The sequence below is a fragment of the Fukomys damarensis genome, unplaced genomic scaffold (genome assembly GCF_012274545.1).
Source record: "Fukomys damarensis isolate Sample0158 unplaced genomic scaffold, DMR_v1.0_HiC HiC_scaffold_22, whole genome shotgun sequence".
Classification (NCBI taxonomy): domain Eukaryota; kingdom Metazoa; phylum Chordata; class Mammalia; order Rodentia; family Bathyergidae; genus Fukomys; species Fukomys damarensis.
Genome location: NW_022900934.1, coordinates 21,388,900 through 21,410,749, shown reverse-complemented (window position 1 = coordinate 21,410,749; position 21,850 = coordinate 21,388,900). Strand labels below are relative to the sequence as shown.

Genomic DNA, 21,850 nt, shown 5'->3' with positions numbered 1-21,850 from the left:
AACTGGCCAGTGAGAGAGTGAGTCTGTCATCTAAAGTGGAGTCCTACCTCTCCCACCAGTTACAGTTAGCTGCATGCACAAGTCACTTTGCTCTGGACTTTGGTGTTTACATCCAGGCCTTGAGAGATAATCTAAGAGAATTCTGGCTCTGTTTTTTCTTCTTCCGTGGTTGTTAAGTTGTCATATAGAGAGAGAGGGAGAGAGAGATTGTTACCAGCTGTCTTGCTAAGTAACTTCAAAGTTTCAGAACTGAGCCTGTTAAAATTCACTGCATTCGTTATGGTTGTCCCACACATGTTCACCAGCTGAAGCGATCAGAACACATCCAGTTTGCTTGGCCCAGGATTCAGAACTGACTATACCACTACCCCACCTCCAGCCTTCTCTCCTTGGCTCACACAGAGATCAGAAACCTTTTCCCTGACCACCTCCAAGATGTCCCCTTTTACTTTCCCTTCTCACCCTGAACTGAGTCTCATGGCTGACCGTCCTTGCCCTAGTTTCACAGTGTTCTTTGCCTTCCTGTGGGGCAGGATCTGTTCTTTTACCATTACTCCAGATGATCATAGCTGCTGAAATTGCACCTCAATCCTAGCTTGGCACAGAGCCAAAAGAAAGATACTGGGGATGACCTGGGGTCTCAAGAAGGTACGTAATGCCTCTGAACACAGCATATTTTAAGAAAAGCTTTGTTTTTATACCTAAAAATTAGAAATATTTTATTGAAACTGATGGCTTTGTAGAAAAAAAAAACTATCCAATTATTCCCAAATGTGAATACCATTTAAAGACCATTTTGTAACTGAAATGTTTAGGAGCATATTGTCAATGTAAAAGTAATAGTCCTCTGCATTGGGAATAGGCAGTACTGCATATACAAAACTGCATAAGGCATTTAAAAGATATATGATAGTCAAGAGTGGTGTTTTAGGCCTCACCATCACCACTAAAAATTTATATTAAAGAGCCTGGGGCTGGGGATTTAGCTTGGTGGTGCCGCCGCCTGCCTTGGAAGCACAAGACCCGAGTTCAATCCCCAGTACCAAAAAAAAAGTTATAATAAAGAGCCTGCTTTCTTCCCATTCATTCAGCGGGCATTTCCAAAATACCTACTTTGTGCTGGGAATATAGTTTCGGATCTGAGAATATAGCCATGAATGAAGCAGACTAAAATCCCTGCCTTGGCAGAACTTATATTCTAATTGAAGGAAGATAGTAAAATTAAAAAATAAGCTATTTGAGAAGGTAATGCATGATAAAGAGAAAAATAAAGCAGATAAGAACTTGAAATCTTCCTGCCTCAGTCTCCCACAGTCCTGAGATCACAAGTGTGAGCCACTATGCCCAGAAAGGGACGTTGGCATTTTAAAATAGAGTCATCAAAGAGACCTGAGAGGTTGACATTTCAGTAAAGCTCAATGTGGAAGTAAGTAGTACAAATAACTGGTAAAGAACATTTCAGGCAAAGAAACAGCAAGTACAGAGGGCCAAAGGCAGAACATCAGAAACAACATTTAGTCTGAGTGTGTCAGGGAACCTTCAGAGAGTTTTAAACAGGGTTGACTTTTAGATTTTAACTTAAAGGATCATTCTGACTGCTCTATGGAGATTGGACCAAAAGGAATGAGGTGGAAGCAGACTCACTACTGTTGAATATTTTGAGCAAGAGAAGAGGGTAGTATGGATCAGAGTAATACCAGTGATAGCAAAAGAGCCAGGCATCTGGATATGATCTCAAGGTAAAGCTGCCTAGGCTTCTTTAAAAGGGCATCACCTGTGCTGGGAGCTTGTGAAACACGAACCTGGTTGCTGTGAACTAGATAGAAAAGACTGCAGGAAGCAGATTTGGGGAGGAAGGTTAGGAGTTCACTGTTGGATCTGTTAAATGGAAAGGACCTGTTGGACAACCAAGTGGAGGGAGCAGGTGGACAGAACAGGCAGGGGTTGGCCTTTAGAGGACAGGGCTGACCTGCAGATTCGGGTTTGTGAGTCTCCGCATATGTGTGGTTTTCAAGGCTGTGGAACAAGATGTGATCACCAGAAAGTGAATGTTAGAAGATAAACACCTGAGGGCTGAATAGGCGATGGGGAGAAGTAAAAATGATATCTGTGTTGCAGTCGAAGAAGAATGCTTACTTAGGGCCTCACTTAATAGTCAAGTGACTTTTTGAGAACACAAAGTAACTTTGGCATATGAAGATGCTCTTCAGTTTTCAAATAGAATCTGTTATGTTTTATTTCAAGATAAACTTTGCTCTGCCACTTTCTCCATGAGTAGACTCCTTTTCAAGGTTACTGTTGAAAGATTTTTAAAAATTCTTTTTAAAGAAAAGAATCTCTTCACAGCTGAAGCCTGTAATATCCCCGTCAATTGCCCTCTTTTACCAAGGGCAGAAGAGTAGTGTTTCATGATAGAAGTTGCTGGATTATGGGCACTCAGGAAGCACTATACTGGTCTGAAGTGCTTGCAGACCAGCTACCTTTAACACAAAGTGGCAGTTTTAGCTGCACCAGGATGCAAGTGATAGTGCTGGGACCCTCCCAGATTTCTTATTTAATTCCAGGGAAAGTTATAAGGTAATTTGAGTATTTGATGGAACATTTCTTAATGATTTGCTTATGTCATGGTTAGTACTCATTCTGTTCGCAGGTTATTTCTGTAAATGGATTAGTTTGAAGCTCTATTGTGGACAATAAAAATCAACTCCACAGGAGAGAAATTCTCATTTAGTTTTGACTTGCTGGCTGGAGCTGTCCTTGAAGATATCATCCGTTTTGACTCCGTATCTTGTGCAGTGTGTGACGACGATCAGTTCAGTTTTCTAATGACACAATTGAGGTTCTTGTCTTATTAATCAGTAGCAGCAGTGAGAGAAGACCTACTTATTCCTCTTTCAATAGAGCCAGACCGGGCGTGGAGAGAGGTAGTAATTACTGCTCTGATCTCAGCATGTTCTCTTTTCTCCTTCCCAACCCAGAGCATGTTTGTTCAATTCTGGCTTCCCTCCTGCGCAACCTGAGAGGGCAGCAGCGAACCCGGCTTCTGAATAAGTTCACAGAAAATGACAGTGAGAAGGTGGGTGATGGAGGGGCTGGGAGGATGGGACCAGGACTGGGAGGAGTAGGACTCCTTACCTGATACGATCCAGGGGATACTGGGATATGTTCCTGCTCTAAAATATCTTCAGCTTCTCAGCCCCATCGCTTTTGATCTCAAAGGTTCTACTGGTTTGCTCTCTCATATCCCAGAGAACTCTCCAGGAATAATAGTAACACCAGAGAGTGATAGGAGTGGACATGTTAGGGGGATTTTTAGACCCAAGAAGAGTGGATTATAATAGAGTTTTGGTTAGGGCGGGATGGGGTGCACAGTTCAGCAGACTGATCAGAGCATAGGCTTTGGATGCAGACATCTGGATTTCAGCCTGCTTTTACTGCTTTCGTTGTGTGTGTCACCCTGAGTCTCACTTTTCCTGGCTTGAAAATGGAGACATTACTACCTATCTTGAAGAGTCAGTGGGAGGTGAATTAGATGAGGTCTTAGTAGACAGTGGTGATGAAAATAAGGTAACAATAAAGAAACAGAGCCTGACTCGGTAGGCTGTAGAAGCTGCTGGTGATCCCTAAATGAGACTGGATGAGTATTTTATATTGTTATCTTGCATGCCAAGCCAAAAGATTTTAACAGTAATGGAAGCTGCCACTTACTGAGTGACTGCTGTGGAGTGGGTAGTAGAGCAGCTGCCTTTCACTGTTGCGTACAGTCTAACACTGTGCGGCTTATCCATGCATAGGCATCACTCACATTTACAGATAAGGAAATTGAAGCTTAGAGACGTCCTGTGACTTGCCCAAGATCGTGGCACTAATCACAGCAGAGCTGGGATTGGAACCCAGGCTGCCAAATGCAGAAAGCCTGTCAATTTTATTGCACTGTACATACGGAGGCAATTTCAGATGAATAAAATGAAGGATCAGAACCCCCTTTCTAGTCTACAATAGTTGCTTTCCTGCTCGTGTTCAAAACAGGGCCAAAGCCTTTCCCTGCTTGGAGGAAGGTCTAGGACGGTCCGCTTGATTGTGACTCTGGCCATGTTTGCTTCCTTCACAATCAGTATGGCGTGGTGGAAAAGCATCAGACTAGGATACAGGACACCTTAGCAGTCATACACATGGTAATATCATTTAATGCCATTTAGTATCTTTTCTCACCCTTAAATTGAGGTTGCACCTAGCTTTTCTGCTACCTTATCGGGGTGTTTTGTTTACTGCGTAAGGAGATAACGGACATGGAAATACTTTATAGCCCGAAATATATGAAATCTTTGGATCCTTTGTGAGCTACAGAGCGACATAGCCTTCCTGGACTATCTGAGGCCATACTGGATCAACATTTCCAGTGAACTAACATCAGCTCCTGGGCAAATAAATAGCAAGTTTGCCAAAAGCTGTGGTGGTGCTACCTAGTAAAGTTAGGTCAGAAGGCTTCACTTACTTCAGTCCTTTGGAAGTCTTCGGGGAAAATGAAGCTTCCAGGTCCACAGCATGTCCCTCGGGCCCTGATTGAAGTATGACTTTGCTAAGCCTCAAATTGATTTTTAAGTTACTACTGTGCAAAGTCGGCCTTTTTTAAAAGTGGGGGAGGTTTCTTGCTGAAGGGGTTTTTCTTGCACTCTCTTCTGACTCAAAAGCAACTACAAAGATTTTATTCAGGCATTTTTTTTAAAAAAGCAGCTCTGGGGCAGAATCTGAACATGAAAGGTTTCAGTTGGAAAAAAAGGAATTTCTGTAAAGTTCTAAGTGAATATCAAGTGTGCAACTCAAGTACCTTTTCTATGCAAGAAGTGACTTGGATTCTTATTTATGTATTTGTTGTTAACAATTTGAATTCTGGGAAGGCTGGGCATACATGGTCTCCACTGGGGAGCAGGCCTGTGTTCGAGCTGCATGTGTCTCTAGTGCTTGCTGCGTTCCACCCTGGCTCCCTGCTCCATTCCTGCTGTGCCCCTAAGCTGAGCACATCTCCCATCAGAAGTGGCAATGTAGTCTCTCTGTAAAGCAGTGACAGTGAGGTGAGGAGGAGCTCCACTGTCTTCTTGCCTTTGTGTTGCTCTTCCCCCTCACTCATGTGTGTGGAATCACTCTCTTTCAGGTTGACAGACTAATGGAATTGCATTTTAAATATCTGGGTGCAATGCAGGTGGCTGACAAGAAGATCGAAGGGGAGAAACATGTACGTATACCTGCCTTTCTTTTGCCAACTATCTGCTCACACCCGTTTGGACCCCTTTTGTATCCTCTCTCTCCCTCCATCTGCCCCCACCTGCAGGATAGATAAGGCCATGTGCTACCTACCAAGTTGTAAAAGCAAGGCAGATAACACTCTGACAATGTGTGTAATGCTCCCATCCCCACGCTTCTATGGAGTGACAGTTTTTAGGAGGAAGGATGTTTGGACTGATCCAGGTCTGTGCTGGGAGTCTGGGAGGATAGTGTCAGTGCCTTACACAAGAGCTTCTCTCAGAAGGTCTGGCCCAAGTGGAGCACTGTCTCAGTGCCATGTTGGCAGAGCTGTCTTCGTGCCCATGCTTGCCGACTGCTATACTCCTGAGAGAAGCCTTCTAAGGAAGGGTGGTCCAGAATAGGACAGCTGAAAGGAAGCTGAGGGGCCATTAAACCTAGTCCTCTCATACACAGAGGCCTAGAGAAGAAAGGCCCAGGTGTGTTGCAGCCATTTCTTGATGCTGACATTTGCTAGGGGAAGGGTGCCATTCTAGATCTTGAGAGGCTGGCTCTCCAACATAGTATACTACCTTCTCTATTTCTCACCTCTTCCGTTAAGCTCTCTGCCATCTCTGACTTCTGTAGCTTACTCATTGCATTCCTTAACCAGGGTGCTTTCCATGTCTGCTGTTTAACGTCCAATTTGTATTCTGTCCACTGCAAGACGTTCCTCAGTCTGTGGTCACATTACAATGTGATCCTTCCTTGCTTCTCATTTTCCTTGTGATCTTGATCTGCCAGATCACTGCATTCTCTTTATCAGTCTTCCTGCCTTCAAGATACACTTGAGGCTTCTGAACCTCACTGGCAGGAGAGCCCATGCCAACACTGCCTTGCACAGAGCCCTTCACCTTGAAAAGGAGGCTCACGCTACCTCCAGCTATGGGGGCTGGGCTAGAGCTAGGGAAGAAGATGAGCCTGTTGCCTGCACCTTGTTTCTGTCCACCTCTTCCTACCCAACACTCCCCTTTCACAAAACACTCCTTCAGTTATAAAGAACAATAGATGGTAACTGTGCTTATTGTTCTTGGGATATCCCTGTGATCTCTAAACTTGGTAGTACTCAGATGTTTGCTGATTGATGGAATTGATCGACTGGGACTTTCTTTTATACAGTGATACCTCTGCAAGATAAAAGGCAGAGTCTCTAAAGTCTGAGCTGGACTTCATATACTAGTGCATTCCTCACAGAGCTCTTTCATTCCACATACCCCGCCTGCTTTGTTTTGTTCTTGGATTAGATTTTCCTCTTCCTGTAGAATAATGTGTGCATGAGGGCCACCAAGTGACTGTAACAGTACCAGAATAAGATATCCTATCTTTATCTGAATGGTAATTAGAATTGAACCAGTCATGAGACCATGGGGGCCCCAGCCCTGACAGAGTTGTGCATGCAAGCAGCTGGAGTAGTTTGAGGCATAGTAGGAGGAGCAGCATCTAAAAGGCAGTGGCAGCACCTCAGAGTCATTGCTAGCTGTAGCTTGTTGCTGTGCCTTAGAGAACCTTAGCCAGGGGCTCTCAGATCCCCGTAAGCTCGATATTTTCCTTTGGGTTCAGTTAAATATCCCTTGGTAGCTCTCTGCAATTTTTGACAGTGGAATGGATTAAAAGCCCAGTGAGAGGATGCTCCTCTTGGTGGAGGACAAATAACCTGGTGGAAACCATGAAGATGAAGTAAGTGCATATGGGAAGTCAGAAAGCCCAGGGTTTAAGCTAAGGCTGCTACTGCCTACCTCTGAGCTCTCAAACAGCCAAGTTGATCTTTCTAAACTTTGGTTTTCCTGAAATCTGTAAAATGGAAATAATAACACCTCTCTTTCAGTTATTATGAAAAGTAAGTATAAATTATATAACGTACCTGGCTCAGTAAGTAGAAGTTACTGTGGCTAGTGGCAGATTTTCCTGGCTTCTGTTGAAATTCTTTTGTAACTTTTAAGTAAGCCAGGCAGTCCTTTTCCTGAGTGCATCCGCCTTGCCAGCTGCCCCAGAAGGCATCACCCTGGCAGAACGAAGTATTGGCACCATCCGGTGCTTTGTTTGAGGCAACATGTCAACATTTTGAGGGAGACCAAGTAAACGGTTTGGGCATCGGCAGCAGCTTGCATGTATCTGCTAAGGAATTTGGCCTGCTTCCCACATGATTATCTATTATCAGCACTGAAGAGGGTGTGAAATTGATTAGTGCTGACGGAGACTGATCGCTGTAGCCGCTCCCCGCAGCACTTGAAGGGCTGCTGTGTGCCATAGGCATGGGCCCCTGCCATTCCTGACAAATATCTGTCTCTCTGATGCCAAGGCTGTTTTGCTGGGCACTGGCAAACATTCCAAGGCCATTAGTGCTGGGCAGCCACAGTGATGCTCAGAGAGCCAGGGTGGGCGGCAGGGAGGGACGCATTTGTGAGCGGTGTTTCCTGCCAGCACTCAGGCTCCATCCTGGCATATGAAGCCACCTTACAGGTATCAAGTGACTAAGAACAACAAGGCCTCCTCTCCTGTCCCTCATTTAGTCTTTTAAGTCTTAAGTAGTTTGTCTCTTCACACTCACTAAATTTGAACATTCCTCATCAGTTGTGGCGAACCTATGGCACCTGGCCTGCAGCCAGCTGTTTGTTATCATTGAAAGCTCTAAAATGGTGGTGGTGAACCTATGGCACGCATGTTGTTTTACTTTTACGGCAACAGATATTAACATATGAGTTGATTTTTCTAAACTAAAACCTCAGTATTCAGGTTTAATTGCAGTGTTGGCAGTTTGTGATAAATAAATGGGTTTGGGGTTACAGTTTGGGCATTTGTTCCAAAATGTTCACTATGACTACCCTAAAAGGTTCATCACTCCTGTACCATTGGGAACAGAGCAAATAATTGTTGACTTGAATGGAATGTGTATATCTCGGACATTTTGATAACATTGACCATCAGATTAGTAATGAATAATTATCGTACACTTCACTAAGTCTGCAACATAAAACTTGAGATTATAGAGTCAGGTGTTAGCGTGTCTAGTGTCTCAGAGGCACCCTTCCCTGTACATCTTGGGTTCCTCTGGGTACACTACAAGTCTCTAGTTTGCAGTTGAGCAAGATTCACTAGAAAGAATCCAGTCATTTGGTAAACATTGACTAGGTGCTCTGTGCAGGGCAGTGGGCCAGGCACTGGCCAGGGGCGAGAGGCCGACATGCCCCTAAAAGTAGGCTCCTGCCGAGGGCCAGAGAATGCAAGGAGCACTAGAATCACCCAAACAGGTTTATTGATGACTTATCTTTCACACTGAACCTTAAAAAGATGGAGATGTCTCAGGCATTTCCAGTTTGGGTAGGAAGCGAAGTTGGGGTAGGATGTGGAGAGTATAAGAGGGAGAGTATGGGCTCTGGGGCTAGGCCCTTCCTGGCTCTGACTGGACACATAGCTTAACTGAAAATGTCTTAATTTGTATGCTTTGAGAAATTTTGTAGGTAGTGATATGATAACAGTAAACACCAAACTAATAAACAAAAAAGCTGCCTGCAGTAAGGCCTGACATTTAGAAGGTGATCATAGAACCCTTTGTTTTCTTTTCTCTACAAAGACTAATTTCTCCCCACTCCTTTTCTCTTTCTCTCTCCCTTTCTCTATCTCCCTCCCTCCTTCCCACTCCAGCCTCAATTCCCTAGTACTACAAGATGTCGCCTGATCTGACTTCCCAGTACTTCCCCACCCCAATCCCTTCTTCCAGCACTACCCTCCTGCCTTCCAGCCTTTCTCTTTGCTCATGTCTTCTGCCCTGGGTTTTCTCTTCCTGTTGCCTCCTCCACTGTCATGTCTCAGCATAAATGTCACCTCCTCAGAGAGTCTTTCACTGACCACCATATGTAAAGAAGCCTCCTTTCTGCCGCTTTGTAAGTAGGAATTATTTTGTTTGCTTTCTGCCTCTGGGACTTTAGTCTCTATTGTTCATCATATTTTCAGGCCTTTTGGCCTGAGATCACACATGACAAAATGAAGGACCACTCCTTGTTAAATGAAATCAATACCTGTCCTTCAGTATTAAGAGATCACCCTGGGCATTATTTCTGGATTTTGGTTCTGTTTTGGTTTTTTGGCAGTACTGGGGATTTAACCCAGGATCTTTTCAACTGAACTACATCCCAAGCCTTTTCTTTACTTTAATTGTTTTGTTTTGTTTTTAGTCTTGCTGAGTTGCCAAGGCCCGGCTTAACTTGCAATCCACCTGTCTTGGCCTCCTAGAATGCTGGGATTATGTGCGTGTGCCACCATGCCTGGCTAACTCTAATTTTTAACCCTGATTTTTGTTTCTTCTGCAGTTAGCCCTATCATCAAAAAATATGTAAGTGCAGGGCTGGGGATTTAGCTCAGTGGCACCGCGCCTGCCTCTCAAGCACAAGGTCCTGAGTTTGATCCCTGGTACTGCAAAAATAAGTACATAAATAAATAAGTACAAATGTGTGACAGTATTCTAGTTTGGTTTTTTAAATTTTGTTTTATTTATGGTGCTGGGGATCAAACTCAGGGTCTCATGCATGCTAGGCAAGTGTTCTGCCACTGAACTATATTCCTAGCCCTGTAGAAACACTCACTAAGGAAAAATATTCTGATTTGGAAGACTCTATAGGACCAACTGATAGATAATTTTATACACGTTTTGTTCACATAACATTCCTACACCAGTGTGGAGCTAGCAGACTCCAGGTCCTGGGCCGTGACCCTCTGCTGTACTCCCCGTTTGGGATTACAGGGCCATGGCATATCTGGACACACCCTAGGGGTTCCTGGTTAACAAGATTTGACCTGAACTTTAAGGCCACATGATTTTCAGACTCTTGTAGTGAGCAGCAGTCCTCATGATCTGGTAAATATCCAGGGTGCTTGTCTCAGCAGTTTTCACCAGGCCCAAACAAGTTCATGCTCAGAAAATGCCAAGAGCCCTGATTTCCTTCTGGTTGGTTCCAGCTTCTGTTGGTTAAATGTGCAGAGCCTGCCTGGCTCCTGACTGTCTAAAGTAAGATGTAATTAGATAGGCGCTGGCAGGGATTTCTAAGAGGGAGGAGAGCCTTAGAGAGAGGTTTTTCTTTCTTAGTTCCTGGGAAAATTATACTCAGCAGGTTTATTCAATAAAGTGTTCTCACCACATACTTTGCACCGTAATGACTTACAAATTGCATGCTAATTTTGCCACAGTTAAATCATTCTAGGCTTTATCCTGGAAAGAAAAAGATGGACTCCGTAATGAAACAGTATCCGCAGGACTTGATATCTTAAGCAGACTATTTCCTCAGCATTTGGAATTCAAAGATTTGTATGGCTGCGCTCTGTAGTCCATGCTTGTAGTTCTAGCACTCAGGAGGCTGAGGCAGGAGAATCGCTTGAGCCCAAGAGTTCAGGACAAACCAAGGTAACAGAGCAAGACCCTGTCTCAAAAAGAAAAGAAAGATTTGTATGCAAAGGGGTGAACTGTAGGAATGAATGAATAGGGTATGTGATCCTGAAAAGCACAGGGTAAGGATGCAGACAGTGAAATGTGTCTGCCATTGATTCTTCTGCTAACTAGGCTGGAAGCTCCCCAGGCAAGCTTTAAAAAAAGAGAATCCTGCTGAGAGTTTCTCTCCGCTCTTTAAACCAGTGGCTCCCAAACTTCCTCAGTGTGCCAGAACACAGCTCTCTGCCCATAAGTCTAGTGTGGTGGGGGTGGGGAGCCATGGTGCTTTTTCCTCTTCTGCTTCCCTCTCGTACACCCACTGTTCCTGCTGTGTGGCTCTCACTCTCTACTGCCTCCCAGTCACAGCCGCCCTTTCTGCAATGGGAGGAAAAGCCAGGCCTGCTTCTGGTCCCATACCTCTGCCACTTGCCTTGCAGTGTAGTTCTGAGTACTCTGTTTTGCTGTTGTCCTCTTTCATCAGGGCTGATCACTGTGCCCTACCAACCTCCCATGCTCAGTGAGAATCTGCTAGAATCAGGGTTGTGTGCTGGGGCCTCCCACTTTGCAGACTCTCAGCCAGCTGCACCTGGGCGTGGCCCACAGGGTTTCCTGTCTCTGGTCCTGACCCTGGTAATCTCCTTCCTTCCTCCCACAACAGGACCATTCATCAATATCCCCAAGTCAGAAGCCTGCATATCATCTGCATACTCCCACCCACCGCACAGCCACCTGATAAATTTTACTTGCAAAATCTCTGCAGCCTGTCCTCACTACCAGTGCTTCATTTTAGTCATCTTCTTGTGCCTGGTGCAGCACTCTCCTAACTAGTTTCCTAGCTCTAGCTTTGTCACCTCCAGTTCATCTTTTACACAATAACCAGAGATTTTCTAAAATAAAAGTCACTTGGGTCTCTTCCCTCTTCAAACACAGATGTGCTGGTGCTGTGTAACCATCAGCATGTAGTTGAAACTCCATCACCAGCTTCTGCCTGCCATTCGACCCGTATCCCTCACCCCTTCATGATGAGCCAAAGCCAGTTGTGCCTCACTTTCTCCAACTTCCTAGGCATTTGCTACTTGCTGTTGATTCTGCCTACAATACTTCTTGGTGCCATCTTTTCCATGTGCCTTTCCACAGCTGGCTAATTCCTCCGAATTCTTCTGGGTTTGGGCATACAGATGAGTCAGTAAATATGGATTGAATGTCTGCTACATGCCAAACATGCTGCCTGGTGTTTCCCTGTCAGTTCATGCAGAAAGCCTGCTCTAGGACTGCTGAATCCCCTCCTCAATGCCCTGAGCACAGCTGGGAACTACAGCCACTAGCTGAACAGCAGGGACTCTGGGACCAGGCTACATAGTCTCAGGTCCTGGCTTTACTTCCTGCAGCCAGTCACAAGCAAGTCATTGAAACACCTGTTTCAGTTTCCACATCACCAAAAGGATGAGAATAATGGTACTGATCTATGGGGTTGTGGGGAAGATCAAATCAATTAGTAAAATTGCATCACTTAATCTAGTCCCTAGCACAAGGGAGGAAGCTTTACATTGTAGCCATTATCACGAGTGTTTTTGGCCCACACACTTGCCTGCCACTCAATCTAAACTACTCTAAGCCCTCATAAATGGGCTGATTTGTTCACTTTTTCTGTTCCTTCAACAGGATTGTCATTTTCTGGCCTTGTATTATGTATTGCATCTGCTACCGTGGAAGCTTTGGTTCTGTCAGGACTGGCTTATAGATCATTGATGTTCAAATGAGCACTCTGGAGTTTTTGTTTTAGGGAGCGTATGTTAAATAAATTTAGAGATGTAGGCATCATGGTAACGTAGAAAGAACCTGACCAAGGCTAAGTTTAAATGCCAGCTCTGCCACACACAGATTCTCTGCCCCTAGGAAGAGCTTCCCTTGCCCTGCATGTATGTCAATCTTCATGGTCACTTTAATATAGGGTCATTTGAGGATGTTTGAAATTGTCTGACAAAACCTGACACATACTTATTTGGTAAGGTGGCATGACGTAGTGAGTTTCTACTCTATGAGCAAAGCTCTGACCCTGGGTCCTTGGATTCTATTAGGGATGCTATCATTTAGCTATAGTCACCTCCCAAAAAATTTCCCTTACTGGCTCTCCAGTCTCAGTTTCCCCAGTTGATGAAAACTCTAGGACCCTTCTCTAATAGTCTGCCGATTTTTAGAAACTTTTAGAGGAAAATTTTGCTTTACTGGTACTATACCTTCCCCATCTCCATTTGCCCCTCTCTCCTGTGGTTTAAGTTTCTCCCCTTGCTTTGGAATTTTCAAAAGACCTGGCATTTTCTCAATGGTGGAACACTTCTTGCACAGGACTGTAGGTGGTAGCTGCTGCTTCTCTTAGGGCTGCATATTCAGGCTCTGAGTTGCTTCCTCTCATATCGAAGCAAGAGAGATTTGCATTGGCTTTACAGCAGCCTCTTTTATGACTCTCCCCTTCTATCAGCCAGGGGCAGCTCGCTGCCTGTCAGGGGCAGACTAGAAATGGCATCCACATGCTCACTCAGAGGGCCTGACTGACTGCGGAGAGAGACACGTTTGGTAGTGCTCCGGAAGACAGATTAGCATTTAAAGTGAAGATGTGGCTGGGAGGGGAAGACACACACACCCTGCACAAATGGCACCTTGGTGCTACACGTACCAGCTCCTTGTGTGTCTTTGAGGTTGAATCTGTTTATTTTAGCAGCCCCCAAATAGGCTGGTGCTGCTGTGAATTGCAATCTGTTCTACTTAATGCGCCATTTACTGAATTACATCGAAGTTTTTATTCTAACCCTCTCTTATGGAATGAACAACAAAACCTATTAAAGTGTTGTTTTTTTTAACTCTCAGATTGTATGTGAAATTTGCTAGTTTAGCTATAATTTTTTGTTGGAGGGGTTCCCCTTTCCCCTTTCTAAGTTTCTTTTTTAGACAAGTTAGTCTGAGAATCTGGCCTCCTTATATTGAATGCCACTGGTTTGCATTAATTTCCAGATAAGGCATAAAGAAAAACAAAATGTAGTTCATGTGTGCTAATTGTGAAAAAGAACCATAAAACAAAGACTTTTTCCTCCTTAAACATGAAAGTGAATATAGTTTGGGAGCCAAATTTATGTGCATTTCTATCCTGTCTGTATCACTCCACCATGAGCTTTGTGACCTTAGGAGAGATTTGTCTCTCTAAGCTTTAGTTTCCCACTTGAAAAATGGCAATTTTAATAGTTCTTGCCTATTGGGGTTTTGAGGAGGAAATAAAAGTAATCCACAGAAGTACTTAGCACAGTACCTGGCACCTTCTTATAGACTCGGGAACTGTTATTGCTACTGTTATACTTTTGCTGCCCATCACTTGCCAGAGTAAAAAGACTACTAGAAAAGCCCTTGGACTAGGGAAACATATTCTATTCAAGTCTCTAACTGAAATTCAGTGACAGACCTGTGACATCTGTCTCAGTTCTTCCATCTGTGAAATCTGAAAATGATGTTTGTTGTACATACCCAATTCAGGGTATTACACCAAGTGAGGTTAATGCAGGGCCCTGCTTTGAAAAGTGAACACCACCCTGTGGATGCCGCGCTGTCATCGCTTTATGAAGAAGGCAGTCACCTTCACTCTCCTCAGAGGTGATAGTTGAATGAATTAATTTGTTGAAGACTTCCTTCAAATCTTAACTCTCCTGTCTTGTTTCAAATACAATTCAACATACATAGTTTCCACTTTAAGATTTTCTAAAGGAAGATGTATTTATAACACTTAACGTAACTGAATTCTTGGAATTGCTCTTTAATCCCCTATTAATCACATTCCCATTTGAAGCACACTTGATTTGCATGCTCCAGTTGCTTTTAAATGGCCTGTCCATTTAACAGTAACATGTAGATCCATGTAACAGTAGATCCAGGGGCCCTGTCTTTGTTACCAGGAAGTTTAATTTATCAGCGACAGGATAAGCTAATTGTCACTGTTGACCATCACATCCTATTGAAGTGTGGCGCGTGCCTCCAACTGGAAGCATTTCTTGCAGTGGCTGTCCTGATCACTGTCAGCCACCAGCTTAAATCCAACATATGCCTTTGCATGGTTATACGTTACATCTGGTTATAAAGGTATCTCAGCCTTAGGTTTGCCATAGATTATCAAAGCCAAAAGAAGCCTGGAGCACCAGATCAGGGAGACAAAGGTGAGACACTGTCTCTGTCCCATGTAAAATGGAGGCATTTATTATGGTTTGAGTCAAAAATGTCCTTCAGAAGGCTCATGCATTCAAAAGTGGGATTTTGGAAAGTAATTGGGTCATGGGGCACTAACCTCACCATTAATGGTTTTAATCCAGTGATTATATCTGTCTCTGTCTCTCTCCGTCTGCCTCTGCCCCCTCCCCGCTTCTTCTCCTTCCTTCCTTCCTTGTTCCTTCCTCCTCTTCCTCCTCCTCCTCCTCCTCCTCCTCCTTCTTCTTCTTCTTCTCCTTCTCCTTCTCCTCCTTCCCCTCCTCCTCTTCTTCCTCCTTTTCCTCCTCCCCTCTTCCCCCCCACTCATGGACAGAAACCTGTGAATCTGTGAGCCCAAATAAACTTCCCTACATTGTTTGTGCCAGGTGTTTGGTCACAGCAACAGAAAACTAACAAACAGCATCACAAATTAATTTCAGGGCTCTTTCCCACTGATCTCCCTTGTCCTCGCAGCCCTTTTCCACATGTGCCCTGCAGCCACTGCTGTGGGTTTGAGTAGGCACTCAGGGTGAACCTTGTTTGCCTTTCCTAGTCCATTGCAGGCTTTTCATCTCCAAGCAAAGAAGCGAGGACCAACAAAAATTGATTGAATTGTCTAAAGACATTAGGAAGTTAATGTCAGAGCTGGGTCCTGATCCCATTTGCTTAATACACTGTCGTACCTTGGCAGAGAACTGGTTTGTAGAATTTATGCATCAGAGTTCCAAGAAGTTTCATAATCTAACTTAACTACTTCTAGTACTGTTAGAGGATTTCTTTAGAGGGAAAGAAAACAAGAAGAGGTTGGGAACCTTTAGAAAAAGTTATCTGTGATCTGTCTGTCAGTGTTCGTGTACTGAGGAGGTTGGGCTGCAAGTTTGATCTTACTTGGGCCAGCTGACCTAACTCCATTCGTTCTCTTTCTCTCTCTCTCTTTCCCTTCTTTCTCTCTTTCTTTATTTTGTTCTTTCTTTCTTTCTTCCTTCCTTTCCTTTCCTCTTTCTTTCTTTCTGTCTGTCTGTCTTTGTTTCTTTCTTTCTTTCTCCCCCCCACTTTCAGACACAGGATCTCATTAGTACATAACTATAAGAGTATTCAAGATCTGACCTTTTTTTTTTTCTTTTTTCTTTTTCTTTTTCTTTTGAGACAGGGTCTCACTATGTAGTTCAGACTGGATTTTAACTCCCAGGCTGGCCTTAAACTCAAGATCCTCCTGCTTTAACCTCCATAGTGCTGGGATTACATGTATAGGATACCACTCCCAGCTTCAGACTTCTTCAGTCTTGTAGCCTTTTACAAGGGAAGGAATAGGGCAAGGAGAAGCCTTGTGATGAATTTCTTTTCAATTCTTACAACTTTTGTTACTTTTATATTGCTTCTCCAGAGACTTGAATCCTAGCCAGATTTGTGAAGTCTAGTTGTACCAATAGCCGATTGGGAGTTTCAAGCATCCTTGGACGTTCTTTCAGATTCTGATTTAACCTCATCACCCAGCGACACCAGAGGAACCATGTATCCTTACCTCAAGATTGACTTTTGTCTGGTGTCTTGGAAACTGAGAAAAGGAGTCAGAAATGTATTAATCCATTCATAATGAGTACAGAGGTGAAATACCATCTCACTTCCTGTTAAAACGGACCAGAAATTGAGAAAATGTACCTGAAAGAACTGTGTCCAAACTTCTCATTGCCTTCTTTCCCATCAGAATGATACATAATCTTGCTTCTTTTCTTTCCCTTTTAGCAGTGAGTATGTATTTGTGCTCAGCTTTCCTGAATCTGTTCAGCAGTAAATATTCCATGCCACAGAGTTGTAACAGGCAAGATAAGGTGCTATCCAGACAGCAGTCAACTTCGCTGCACACAGTTTCTATGGTGCTTCTAAAACTGTCAGGGCAGAAACTTGGTTCTCAGAAGGCAAAATCTGTGTTTCGTCTTTGTGTGTGTTCACCGAAGCAGTGCTGATGCTTTTCTTGGAGATGAGCTGTTGTTGTATCTTAGATCTGCATTTGAAAATTTCACTTTCAAATCATAAGGCCGTATGTCTAAGTAGAATGTTGAATTGAACAGAGTCCAAGAAGTTCCAAGGGAAGAGTAGAGAAAATGGAATTTGACATTGTTCTCATGGATCAGGGTCTGCCCTTTATAGAGGACAGCAGAGAAACTGAAAAATGCAGTGTGTCCTGAAAGATCAGATTATGGAGAAAAGGGTAAAAAAGGAAGAATCACCAGGGGCACTTCTGACCTAATGAAAGAAACATAATTTTGCCCAGCTTCATTCTTGAGCCTTTCTGCCATTCTTTTACAAAGTCTTCCTTTGTTCTTGGGACAAAACTGCGTTCATTCCCTGCACACACACATGGTATAGTGTGGAAAGAACACAGGCATGGGTCTGAGTCCTTGTGCTGCCCCTCCCTAGTCTTGGGAAGTGGCCTGCCTGAGCTGTCCTCTTCCCCACTGGGTCAGAACTTCTGGTACACTTGGAGAAGTCCAGTTTATTCGGAAATCTCTGAGTACCTCCTGGTGCCTGGCGCAGAAGCAGCCTTTGCGAACACAAGATGCTTCTTCTCAGTGAGTGGGTGACGGGATGATGAGAGCAGGGGTTATTATTCATGCAGTAAACAATCAAAACGAACATTATCTTCTAATAGGCTGTAAAAAGCAAAATATACTCCCTTACTCCTTCCTAAAGTTTTTATTTGCACACTAGCCATGCTGACTTTTCGGTACCATTATTTCCTATGCTTGGAATGTTCTTAGCCGTATTAGGCTTGTTCACATTCCATCTCGAAGGTTCCATTCCTTTGAACACTCCTGACTCCCATGACAGACCTAGTCCATCCTTCTGTTAGCCACCCATCCCCAGCACTCAGAGCAGTTGAGAAATCCTATATAATAGCTAGTTAGTGCTTTTTTTTTTTTTCCAGAAATAACTGTTCATGTTGTTTAGCCTCCTCTGACTATAAGCTCCCTGATTGTGTGGGCTATTTTATTTATCTTTGCTGTCCCAGCCTATCATACAGTACCTGGGCCAATTAGGTGTTATCTTTACTAGGTGCATGGATGAATGAATCCACTTCAGAGTCCCACGTTTGCAGCTTCTAGAGGTTTCCTTTCTTCCCCTCCCTTCCCCTTTCCCCTCCCCTTCACCATTTAAGCACCCTCTCACATAGGCTGATGGTCTGCACTCTACTTGCCTGTCAGTCTCCAGTGCTTTAAACCAGTGTGTCCAGAATGTGGCTGTTTGCATATTCTTATTCATGACATTTTCCTGCACAGTGCTGACTGACAGCCTGCAGCCCCTCATCTCTAACGTCTCTGGCCAGCATTCAAGGCTCGCATCAGCTAGTCCTCCAAGGCACTCTCCTCACCATTTCCTGGTGTTTCCTCTTCTGCCCCAATTACCTATCACACCCAACTCACTAGTTTTGAGCCTTTGCCTGCATTTTTAAAATTCCCTTTGGCAAATGCTTTTTTAGTGCCTACTAAGCAAAAAGTACTATGCAAAGTACTTTCTAAGGTACAAAGGTCAGTAAAACACACCTCTTGGCTTTCAGGAAACCCACACTGGGAAGAGATAACCTCTGACTCACTAGTTATAAGGTAGACCATGGGAGGTGCCACAACAGAGGTGAAAATCCAAGGTGGTGTTTTTAAAGACCAAAACATCATATCTACTTGGAGATCTCAGGAAAAGTCCTGTGAACAGCATCATATTTTCGACCTTCAACATATTATGATGGCAAATGGAGAATATCAACATTAAAAGAAAAAGATAAGGCTAGGAAAAGGCCACATTTGTTCCAGATTAGGGGGCACTAGTGAGCAAGAAGTATGAGCTGCATGAAGCATGTTCCCAGGGAGCTTAGACAAAGGGGAGACTGGATATTCTTGCAAGGCGTTCATTCTGCTGTCACTGCCCACCATGGGCTTTGAAACCTTGCCCAAAAACCCTTCTTCCAGGGCACCTTGACATCCACTTACCCTAATCAGTACCTACTACTTATAATTATTTTTTAACTTATGGGTACACTGCACCCATTTACTTCTGGTTATTTCCTAAGTCTCTGTGACTTCCTAAGACAAATAGCTCCTGGGTGACCAAGACCAGGGCTTCCCCTTCCCTCCCTTTTCCTAAGTTTTTTCTTCTGCCTTAGCTCACTACTTAGGAAGGTGTCCTTGTACCTGGGCACTTGGTAGGGGGACTGAATTCTACCCTGTTACCCATTTCTACATCAGAAATGAATTAGACAGAAGTCTTACCCCCAGGGGAGTCCATATTATAATAACTAGTAATTACATAATTATGAGCAGTTTCACTTCTGTGTGCCTTATTTTCTAATTTGTACACTGGGATTAATAACCCCTTCCCTGCCCTCTTTAAATTTGCTAGTAAGGACATTTATATGTAGTAGCACTTTAAACCTTATAGCACTGTAGAAATATGAGGTTTTAGTGCCAAATGCTTTTTGATGAGTGAAAGTTAGAAGTAATTTTCTTTCCTGTGCCGCAGATGCTGAGCAGGTAGGAGTTCTGGAATAGGAAGTTACAGTTATAAGTAAATAAATGAGAAACAGAACAGCCTTTCTCTGAAACTTAAACTCCTCAGACGTCGGGCCAGTGCTTCATGACTACCTCATGAACATTAGCATGATTACCAGATTACCAAGAAATTTGCTACTAAATGAAGCTAAGAATTAGTGGTGGGAATTGGTCAGACAGGGCAGGCCCTGGCATTCTGCAGCCTTCTTTACCTCGCAGACAGGCCTTTAGGGGCAAGATGAAGAGTAGCCTTGTGTTGCTACAGGCTGGCCCCTTGAGCAAATAAAGAAGTGCATTATCTGCATCTGAGTAGTCTCTGAAGGGTTCTTGTTGGAGATTGACGACCACAGTGCTAAGCCCTTCTCGTTTGGGAGAGTGGTAAGCAGCGTCCCCAGGGCTCCATCAGTGACAGGAACCCAAGTTGTCAGAAAGAACCATAGCCATACAAATACCAGCAGAATTGAGAAATGGGTCATTGTCATCAGAAACATGGGCTCAGCACCTGCCATCTTAAGCTCGTGTCTGAGTCATGCACACTGAGGTGTGTTCCCCACTTCTCACTCCTGAGAGCTCACAGCCCAAAACAGATGTCTTTTTCTCTCATTCATCTTCTGAAAGTTTACTGGGCTGGGGTCAAACCAGATTTAGACCCCACCTTCCCGGAGCTCACAGTCCACCCTCCTGAAATAAAAGCTGTCAGCCAAGGGAGTGGGTGCTGACCAGGACAGTGACTGCAGGTGCAAAAGGAGGTCACGTGATGGAGCAGCTTGCCTGAGGTGCACTCAGGAATGCTGGGAAGGAAGGAGTTGGGCTTAAATAATCAGGAAAGGCTTTGTGGTAGAGGTAGCTTAAAGGTGGAATGGACCTGAGAGAGATGCCAGAGTTCACGAGCAGGAAGGCAGCAAGTGTCCAAATGTGGAGAAGAGCTCCCAGGCAAAAGTGTTACTGTCCACTTGGTGGGGCAGGGTGTATTCTGAAATTGCAGTGATGATTGCCCAGTTCTAAATACTCTAAAAGCCATTAAATTGTACGATTTAAGTGGGTGAATTGTGTGATATGTAAATTATATCTCTATAAAGCTGTTTCTTAAAAATCCACTGGAGAAAGAGGGACAAGTCTGGCAGGTCTGGGTTACAAAGGACTGGGAAGAGACTCCCTTCGTCCATTAGAGCTTCGATATAGAGGAGTATTGGACTTAGGAAATACAAAGGGAAAGTTGCAGCATTTTGCACCCAACAAAACGTGAGCAAAGGGTTGTGTGTACAGTAGTGGAGTTCCTGTTGGTCCCCCCTGGGCTCCAAGACAGAGAAAACGACCTTTCTTCCCTGTGTTCCCTTGACTTGGAAGGGAAAGAGTTGAGCGTATCTTGTAGAGAGATTAGTTATGGAGGCTCAGACCAAAGAGTAAAGAATGTGTGGGCCAAACAAGCTTATTTTCTAGCAGTAGAAGAGTGATCACTATGGGGGAGGCAGTGGAGACCAGAATACAGCTCAGTAGGAAGAATGGTCTCCAGGGCTCTGTGACAGAAGAGAGGAAACTATAGTTAGCCACTTATTATGTATTTCGTAAAGAGCTAGATTAGAGGAGTTCAGAGGTTCTCAGTACAAAAAAAAACAATAAATGTTTAAGGAGATGGAAATGCTAATTACCCTCATTTGATCATTTTACTTTGTATACATGTATCAAATTACACTGTACTCCATAAGTATGTACAATTAAAATGTGTCAACTGAACATTTTTTTAAATAAAAAAGACTAGAAGCAATACATAGTTTAAATTTGTGTCCCTTCAGCATATTTTTTTAGGTTAAATATGTGGATGAGAGCATTTTGGCCCTGACTTACAAGATAGAAACAGATATATATATATATATATTTGGGCTTTAAACTTGACTCTTAGGGCCTCTGTAGTCCATTCAAAATGAGGAGACCAAGCTGAGTAGGGTGGCACAAGCCTGTAATCCCAGCACACAGGAGGCTAAGACAGGAAGATCATAAGTTGAAGGCCAGCCTGAGCTGCATAGCAAGATCCTGTCCCCACCTCTCTCCAAAACTGAGGTATGTAAGGCAAAGAATCTGCTCGTCTTATAAAGGAAGGAAAGGAGGGAGGGAGGGAGGTCCCAAGAAAGTTCCTTCAGAGCCGAGGGAGAGGAGAGCAAGTCAGGATGAGGAGCTTTCTTTGTATGTTGTGGTTAGACCAGAAACCCCTTCTTTGCCTCTGCTCACTGGCTTATATCCCCAAATGTTTCTTTGTTTCTAGGACATAGTCCGGCGTGGAGAGATTATAGACAGTGACTTGGAAGATGAGTTCTACCTCCGGCGCCTGGACGCGGGACTCTTTGTTCTCCAGCACATCTGCTACATCATGGCCGAGATCTGCAATGCC

The 21,850-nt window shown here is 43.9% G+C and overlaps 1 protein-coding gene across 1 annotated transcript in view; it reads left to right on the top strand.

Annotated features, from left to right (window-relative positions):
• The window catches only part of Ctnnbl1 (catenin beta like 1), a 157,613-nt gene that overhangs the window by 122,106 nt on the left and 13,657 nt on the right, over positions 1 to 21,850 (top strand). The window contains exons 12-13 of the mRNA XM_010640045.3: positions 2,979 to 3,076; positions 5,153 to 5,233. Of these exons, the coding sequence (XP_010638347.1) occupies positions 2,979 to 3,076; positions 5,153 to 5,233 (179 nt within the window). The remainder of the gene's footprint in view (positions 1 to 2,978; positions 3,077 to 5,152; positions 5,234 to 21,850) is intronic.